General features: G+C 40.3%; 1 protein-coding gene across 1 annotated transcript; it reads right to left on the bottom strand.

Moving 5' to 3' along the window:
• Positions 1 to 417: 417 nt before the first annotated feature.
• On the bottom strand, positions 418 to 900 carry LOC138162111 (small ribosomal subunit protein eS17-like). The gene has a single exon (XM_069089187.1). It carries the CDS (start codon positions 882 to 884, stop codon positions 477 to 479), a length of 408 nt encoding a protein of 135 aa, XP_068945288.1. The 5' UTR covers positions 885 to 900; the 3' UTR covers positions 418 to 476.
• Positions 901 to 9,507: the final 8,607 nt, after the last annotated feature.

Below are 9,507 nucleotides of genomic sequence, written 5' to 3'. Positions count from 1 at the left end.
AATATTTGTAAAGCACTTTTCAAATCCTAATGCATTACACAAGTGCTAGTTGTAATTATTATTACGCTGTCAGTCCCCCCGAGGCATGTTGTAGTTTTCTACTAGACTCCTTGTAAAGTGCTGAAGCTTCCTCTCCTCATTCCATCTAGTTTGGTCTCAGTTCCTGAAGCAGTTGTTCTGCGGATGGCACTAGGCTACTGATGGGAAGCATAAAATCCTATGAGCCCTTTGAAGCTCTAACCAAGGACAGGAGGAGGAAGAAGTCCTCAAGACTGAAGCCAAATCCGAGGCTCTTCTCTTTACCCTCCACCCAATTTCCTTTCCTTCCCCTTCCACCTGGTGATTCTTTCTCAGGGGTTTGGTTAGAACAGCTCTTCCCTCTCCCCACTAAACTACCACATGTTCAAATGCCTGGTATTTTATTTTATTTTTTGGGGGATTTCCCAAGTTTATTGGAAAGAAGGCAAAAGTAAATATTAAACAGCTCCTCTTGGTGTTTTGAAGTTCATCCCAACTGTGGGCTGAGTAATTGGCAGGTTGGACAAACTACCAAAGTCCAGGAGTTTCAACATTTCTTTGGTATCAGGGTCCACTTCAATGATTTCCTGATCCAAAGCAGAGACCTTAGGGACATAGTTATCCCTCCTTTCTCTTTCTTCTTCCTGCAGTTTGATGGAGATACCTCTCACAGGGCTTCTCTGGATCTGCTTCTTCAGATGAGTAACATATCCCAAGATCTTGTTGTGGAGCTTCTTGCTGGGGATGATGGCGATCTCCTTGAACACTTGCTTGTTGGTGTGGAAGTCATTGCCCAGGTGGGTGTGGTACTTCTCAGTGATGACTCTCGCTGCCTTCTTCACCGTCTTGGTCTGAACTCTACCCATGTTGGCTCTGGAGGGTGAAGGGACTAATTGGTATTTTATACAAGACTCACAAGGTGTGACCAAGTTTCCACAATCAATCTGAATGGACTACCTGAACAAAGTTTCTCCATTTTATCCCATAGCTTTCCATACATGTAAATTAATCAAGAACCTTTTGCACCTAGTCCAAAGCCTTTGATTGGCTGATGTCTGGGTCTTGTTCACACCTGTTTCTCACTTCTGATTGATTCATTCACTCACTAGAAGTGTCCTCCCCTGACAGAGGTATTTGGACATAGTAGCATTTTGTCAATTACTTTAAGTGTAATGGGGTGATTTGATTGATTGATTAACTCAATGGACCCTTACATGTAAAATATGGTTCATCTGTGATGGTAATCCTGTCCTAAACAGTGAAACAATGCTCTTCCATTTAAGGAGAGGGATCATGTATTTTGTGTGGTGCCTGGCAATGAGGGACTTAATAAAGCCTTGTGGTAGTCTCCTATGCCTGGAATCTTCTCCCTCCTCATCTCTACCTCCTTGCTTCCCTGACTTCCTTTAAGTCACAAATAAAATACTACTTTCTACAGGAAGTCTTCCCCAACCTCTCATAATTCTAGTGCCTCCCCTCTGTTAACTATTTCTTATTTATCCTGTATATAGCTTGCTTTTTACATATTCCATTGCATGTTGTTTCTTCCATTAGATTGTAAGGCCCTTGACTGTCTTTTGCCTCTTTTTTTGGTATCCTCACTTTTTAGAGTGCCTGGCACATAGCAGGCTTAATAAATGTTTATTGACTGATAAACACCCAAGGATATTTTAGTTCTCTGTGGGCAGAAGCCATTTCTCCTTTCATATATTCCTTCAGTTCTCTCCATGCAAGGGGTACCTGGGTCATCTTTCAAGGCTTAACTCAAATACCATCTTCTCTATGAAACTTTCAGACATATGGGTTCAAGTACCACCTCTGACACTTACCAGGTGTGTGACCATGAACAAGCCAATGGACTTCTCTGAACCTTGATTTCTGATTCCTTAAGATGGAACAAATATTTATAGAACCTACTTCACAGAGTTGCTGTGATGATCAAGTGAGATAATGTATATAAAGTGTTTTATATACTTTAAAAATTTTGTAGTTGGGAAGGGGGTTGATCAGGGGACCCTGATGAGTGAGTCTCATAGTCCTTTTCTGGATATTATAGTCTGTAAGGGACCAGCAACAATGAAAAAATGAGATGGAATATGTGTCTTTTTCAGGCTTTGAGTCACCCATTTGCATCTTGTAATGGCCTTTGCTCAGATCCTAGTATGGGGGGCATGTCAGCATGGCAGTACTCAGTGCTAGCAGAGTTAGGCCCCAGCAATGTAAGGACCCATGGCCATTATCATTGCATCCTGGTCACCTGAGAACAAAAAATCATGAGGAACTCTAGTTCTTGCCTGATACTTGATTGTGGGGCTACCATGAGCAACTCAGAAGTAGGGGGGCTAAATCAGCACTTGGTGTCCTCATATCATTCCCTTGCTATGACTAAGTACATCTTCTTTTCTTAACTCTTAGATGTAGGATGAATGTCTCATTTCATTCCAATCTTGAACCTACACGACCAGAAGACTAGCCTAGTCAAGCCTGGCTTGTAACACCCTCCTTGGAGGTTGGAGGACCACTTGTTGAGTGTGTGATAGTGTGGATTCCTTTCATGGTGTTAAGGATGGGTGTGACTCAGTCTTGGTATTCTTTTAATTCAGGTTTCATGTTGAAATAATATAAAGTACTCATAAGTCATTGAACAGTTAACAAAAGGAGAATCAATATTCAATAAAGATATAATAGCACTTAGCTTGGGCAAATTCAGCCCCCTCATATCCATATGAAAACTTAATTGATCAGCAGGACAGAGTATGTTGACTCTTGGGAAAATCCCAAGTCTTGGGAAATCTACCAAGTCTGAAGGGTCTTTCTTAGATCCTTTAAATCCAAAGGGTGGGCCTTTTTTATACTCTTTGGTGATTAGGAAACTAAACCACTGAGGCCAGAGGTTACCAGGGAGCTGCATCAGTCACAGAGGGCACAGTTTCAGGCTAATCAAGTCCCAGGGACAGTTTTGTTATCTTTTAGAGAAAAACTAACCTAACACATGTGGCAGAGAGGTGTTAATTTATCTCAGACAAGGTTGCTGAAAGGTCAGACACCTCACCTGAGAAGTCAGGTACATGATAATGGAGTTGCCGATTAGCAGGGACAAAGCACTTGTCCCTGAGATGGGGTAAGAATTCCATTTTTCCAGTATGGGATAGATTGAAAGTTACTTGAATTAGGTGGGTGCTGACATTTATACACAATTTTATAATTAATTTTAGTCTCACTATTCTAGCCCTGTAGGGCAGCTAGGCACAGTGGATAGAGTGCTGGGCCTGGAGTTAGGGGGACCTGAGTTCAAATCTGGTCTCAGACACTTTCTAGCTGTGTGACCCCAGACAAAGCACTTAACCCCATTTGCATCAATTTCCTCATCTGTAAAATGAGCTGGAGAAGGAAATGGCAAACCACTCCAAGATCTTTGCCAAGAAAACCCCAAATGGAGTCATAAAGAATCAGACATGACTGAAACTAATGAAGAACAAAAATTCCTGTCAAGTAATTAATACAAGCATTACTGTCTCTATTTTCAGGTGAGAAGACTGAGGGTCAACTTGCCTAAAGATCACATATTGATAAATAGATAAGCAGTAATTAAATACATACCATATGTCAGGCGCTATCAAGGCATTGGAGATAGGAAGACAGACAAAAATGAAATATCTCTGTCCTCAATGAGCTATTTTCCACTAGGGAAGACAGCAAGCAGGCTTTGCACATGCCTGGATCACCCATGAGAGAGGAAGCCATGAGGGCAGGGATCTGCTTCTGGGAGAATTCTTCAGTTTCCACATTGGCTTCATAGTCAGAACAGGTTCTTTATAATTAGTAGAATCTCACTCTCTTTCTGGCAGTGTCCAGGGGGTTAAACTGTGAACCCAATCCCCTTCTCTCCAGAGACTGGGGTGTGTAAAGGGGAGGGAGATTATGCCCTGTAGCTGTTGGGGAGGGGGAGATGTTTATATGTTTGTTCTTATAATGCCTTTGAAGTATTTCTTTGTAAAAACTAGTCTAATTATTAAAATGGGTTTAGGGGACCCCCCAAATAGGAGAAATACAATCAGTGAGGGCTTGAGTCAATGGTGCCCCTAACTCTCTTAAAAGTACCAGAGAACCCTGGGGGAGGGGTGAAATGTAATAGACTTGGCCTTTAGGTAGTGGGAGCCAGGATAATCACTGTTACATATGTTAATAAGAATATATAAAACATATATGTATGGAGATAAGTAAACACACAAGATAAGTGTGTGCATGCATGCCTGCATTTGTGCGTACATGTATGTGTGTGTGTGTGTGTGTGTGTAAGGGCACTAGTAGCTGGGAGGGATCTACAGAAGCCTCACATGGGAGGTGGTATGTGAGCAAAGTTCCGAAGGAAATGGGATTCTAAGAGACTGAGATTATGTAAGAATACCTTTTAGGCACAAGGGATAGCCAACATAGAGAAATAGAGAGATGAATGAAGTGAGAATGTGTGAGAAACAGCAAGAAAGTCAGTTTGATTGGAATAAAAGATGAGGAAAGGATACTAATATTTAATGAGATTGGAAAGGTAGGTTAGTACCATGTTGTAAAGGGGTTTGAAAGCTAAACAAAGGAGTTCATAGTTGATCCTAGAGCCAATAGGGAGCCATTGGAGTTTACTGAGGTAGGGAGCGATGTGATCAGAACTGGACTTGAGGAAAATCAATTTGGCAGCCATGGGGGGGTGGGTTGGAGAGGGGAGACATTTGTGGCATTAGAAGGCTATGACAGTAGTAGGCATAGCTAGTAAATGAGTGAACTGGGGCTTGATTTCAAGTCTTCTGACTCCAAGTCCAGTGTTCTTTCTACTATACTGTACTGCCTGTGTTGGAGGCGGATGAGTTTCCTCAATTTGACCATCTCTTGCCAAGGTTCCCGGGAGAGTAGTGATGTGTGCCACCACAACTGAGCTTACTTAACTTGTCTGGTGGACCCTTTTCCTGTTCCCTTCCTCTGGTATTCACATGGTAGGACCTTTGTAGGGAGCAGATACCTTGGGTTTGGTAATTTCACTCTTTTGGGGGAGGGAGGACAATCTAAGTGAGGAACAAATCTGAAGATTAGGTCTCTGTGGTGTGGAGCAGAAGGAGATCATATATGTGTAAGGGCTGATTGGCAGAATGAGGCAGAGAATCAGGGATGAGGCAAGAATGACTCAGGCAGTAAAAACTGCCCAGTAACCTCCTGGCAATGGATTTGAGTGACTTAAGGAGACTTTTCTCCTGTCTTCTACCTGTCTGGCTCAAAATGTCCTTAGCTTGTCCTCACCAGTTCCTTCCCTCAAACCTCAGACATACTTGAGGTTTCCTGAATGTCCTAGGTCTCATTTAGCTTTATTCAAGTCTATAATCATAGTGTCATAGCACAAGGACTCCCTTAGATATAATCTGGTCCAAACCTCTTATTTTATAGTTGAGGAAACATTGTCAGAGATATTAAGTGACTTGTCCAAAGTCAGTAAGTAGCAGAACCATGATTTGAACCTGGATCCTCTGACTCTAAATCCAGTCCTCTTTCTGCTGTTCCTACTCACTCCTCCTCCCCAATACCATTTTTTCAGGGCAGAGTCTCTTGGGAACTACCTAGCAGTTCTAATGGGTTAGGAGATTATTATTCTTTAAAAATTGGTATGTGTACCCCCTTCCCAACATTCTCTAGCTTCTATCAACTAGACAGTATCAGATTCTCAGGTCTTTCCCATCTTAGCCGCTCCCTCTCTGCCTTCATCTCATGCCTCAGCCCAACAATAAGCAAACACTACATGTGCCTCCTGCTTTTTGCCTGAAGGATTAGACACTTGGATGAAAAATGAGTTTTCTCATTGTTTTAGGAAACAGAGCATCAGAGGGGTGGGAGGGAGAAGGAGAAAGAAATTGAATTTGTGAAACAATTTATCTTGTGCTAAAGGGATCTGGACAATTGCTCCATGGAAGCAAGTGTCCACCAGGCTTTCCCTTCCCTCCTCCCACCTCATTTATCTAAGAGGTGATTAGTGAGGGCAGTGATAATCCCATGTGCCCCTCCTGCTCCTTCGACAATCTCAGAACTGGAAGAGATTTTAGAGATCATCTAACCCCCTAGTCTCTGAGCAAAGATCCCTTCTACAATAAGCCCAATGAGTGTGATCATCTGGCTGGAAAATTTCTGGGGAGGAAAAACCCAGCACCTCCCAAGACAAAGACAGTTCATTCAACTTTGGAGAGCCCTAATGATTAGAAAGTTTTTCATGACATCAAGCCGAAATCTGCTTCTTCACAATTTCCAGCCACCATTCTTAGCTTTGCCCTCCAGGGATAACCAGAATAAATTGAATCCCTCTTCCACATGATAACCCTTCATATACTTGAAGACAGTTATCTGTTCCTTGTCTACCTCCTCTCCCATCCAAGTTTTTCTTCTTTAGGCTAAACATACCCCATTCATTTAACTCATCCTTATATGGCATGTTCTCCAGTCCTCTCCCCATCGTGGTTCTTTTCTGGATGTTTCAGTTGGTCTCTCTTTCCTAATATAATGGGCACATGGTGTGGCCACCCACACAATACAGTGCTTCATGCTTTTTACACAGGGTATGGGACACTTAATCACTTTTTGATCTGGTTTACTCACTCCAACTTCCTTTCACACTGGCAGGTCTCTCTTGGAATCTCAAAGTAACCCTGTTGTGTGTGTGAATGTACAATTCCTACTTATCACTTTAGCTTTTGAATTCCATTCCATTTACACAAAAGAACCTCTAATGAAAATGACACTTTTAAATCTTAAAAATTTACTTAGCAATAAGGAACAAGAAATAAGGGCAGCACAAGTACTCATATATTAAAGTAAATCCAGGAACAATAAATATATCACAATAAAGAATAAATATATCACAATAAATATTTCACCACCATATGGGAATGTTTCTCCTCTAATTGCTCTTCCTCTGGTTCTCACTATAGCTGGAAAAAAACCTTTTTACCTTTCATTTGAACTAGTGAAGCATTTATATGCTCTTCCAAACTATAATAACAATGGAAAAGTGTTGCACTCTTGAATTGGGTGGTAGCTTCTTTTCAATCAGAGGATTACAAAACCCATCAGGTTTACTCTTTCTAGGCAACACAGACAAACCCAGACAGCTATTTTCTCCCCAAAATGTTGTGTCATCCAATTGGATTTCTTCCATCTCTTCCTATACAGCAAAGCAGCTATTTAACTTGCCTTTCCCCAATCAAGCCTGAGAGGACTTCATCTCTCTCAAATTTGAGCTGGGTGTGGTGGCATATTTCTGTAATGCCTGTTACTGGAGAGTCTGAGGCTGGTTCCTCTTTTGAGTTCAGGAGTCTGGATCTACAATGGGGCAAGGCAATAGTGTGTCTGCACTATGTTCAACATTAATATGGTAACGGGACCATTGGTTTGCCTAAAGGAGGAATGAATCAGCTCAACTTAAAAACAGTATAGGTCAAAGCTACTATGCCAATCAGAGTGGGACCGAGCTAGTGAGTTACCCTTGCATTTTCAGCCTAGCTGAAATAAAAAGACTCAATCTTTAAAAACAAAAACAAATAAAAAATCCTCTCTCAAACTCTAGGTGACTTTAAAGGACAATAGCTGATGCTGAAATTCTAATCCAATGAGCTCTAGTATTTCTTCAGGACTAAGGAGAGCAGCCTGTCAAAAAACCCAGGTACAGTCTTTGAAATCAGTCCATTGCTTTTTTTTTTTTTTTAAGCAATTGGGGTTAAGTAACTTGCTCAAGGTTACATGGCCAGTTATTTCTGGGTGTGGTGCTGAGTGTCTGAGCCCGGGATTCGATCTCCAGGTCATCCTGACACTGGAGCCGGTGCTCTTACTCACTGAACCACCTGGCCGCCCTAGTCCATTGCTTCTTGTGCACAACTGCAAAACACAACTGTCTTTCTCAGCCTTTCAGCTTGCAAAGGCAAAGCCAGAAATCTTTTTGAAAAGAATACTATCCCAATTTTACACTTACCTGGTATGGATGTGACTATTCAAGACAGATTATGAAGGACAAGCCAGGAAACTGCTAGAATTAACAGAAAACTTAATCAGCTAAAGTCTCCTGTCATCTGACTACTCCAGGCTGTTGTTGTTTTTTCCTCATAGCTATGACATTGTTGATTTTTCTGTGACTGGGGAGTGTTTCTTCTCTTACTTTCTCTTGACTATTCTAGCCAGACTTCTTTAACTTCTTCACTATTCATTCCATGACTCAAATAACTGCCTTCTGGTATTTACCTTTCACTTATAAGGGAAAAACTCACCAAATTGCCCCAACAAAATAAAAAAAATCCTTATTTAAATATTCCTTTTGTATCCAAAATTTATATGATTTTTCATTTGGTGAGTTTTGCCTTCTTAAGTATTAAAACAGTTACATGCAAATGAGCCAAGGGACCACAATGTCCTGCAGTTCTAGTCATTTACCTAATCTCAAAAATTATCTTCTATATTCTGTGTCTGGAAACTGTTTCTTCACTTACATTTTATAAGTTTTTAGCAATCAAAGGTTATATTTCTATCTCTTCTAATTACAAAAATATTCACATATGACAGAAAATTATCCTACATCCTTTACCAGTTGATTTGTCTTTATATTTTTGTCCTAGATAATTTTTTGTCCCAAACTCCTCACATCCCATCTGAAATCCATGTTTCATTACATAGGAATTTTTAGCAGTTTTAATTAAAAGAAAGTTCTTTTCCTACTCCTTTCTGACACCTTTTTGACTGTCAATCTTTGAAAGAGACAATACTTCACATCCTTTACCAGTTGATTTAATTTTTCTTTACACAAAAGTGATTTTTCTGTTCCTTTCAGCCCCAAACTGCTCCATACCAAAGAGAAGTAACTTAAAGTGAACATAATACTTACTGTATGTATAGTTTATCTAGAGAAGAGCACAACAAGATTCTTCCTTTCTTCATCTGGAACCCATGCCTCTCTCATTACTTTAGTAACATTACTTTTTTTTTTTTTTGCAGGGGTCAGGGTGGGGGTGGAGAATGAACTCATACTGGGTTTCCAAAATTTATGAAATTAATTAAAAAAAACTCTTGTGTACAACTTTACATTTGTTTTACATACATTTGCCATTGTTTTGGTTTTTCATTTTAGCCTTTCTAGGTCTTTTCTCATTCCTGACTCTGCTATTCCATGTGTTAGCTAACTTTCTTAGTTTTGTGTCACATGCAAATTTGTTATTCTTTCCAAGATCTAATTTTTAAAAATTTATTTTTATCCTGAACTTAACAAACATCAAATGAAACAGATATTTATATATACATAGTAGAACAGAAAAAACGAATTGTCTAGGAAATTTTTAATGTGTAGCTTAATTTTCTTTGCAGGTATGTTACTTCACTCTATAACTTTTTTTTTTTTTGCTTTTTTGGAGGGCAGTTGGGATTAAGTGACTCGCCCAAAGTCACACAGCTAGTGTGTCAAGTGTGTAAGTGTGTCAA

This window comes from Petaurus breviceps, unplaced genomic scaffold (assembly GCF_028583685.1).
Source record: "Petaurus breviceps papuanus isolate PSGF00001 unplaced genomic scaffold, PetGlider_PUasm1.0 186, whole genome shotgun sequence".
Classification (NCBI taxonomy): Eukaryota; Metazoa; Chordata; class Mammalia; order Diprotodontia; family Petauridae; genus Petaurus; species Petaurus breviceps.
The sequence above is the reverse complement of the archived record's forward strand: the minus strand, read 5'-3'. Positions and strand labels throughout refer to the sequence as shown.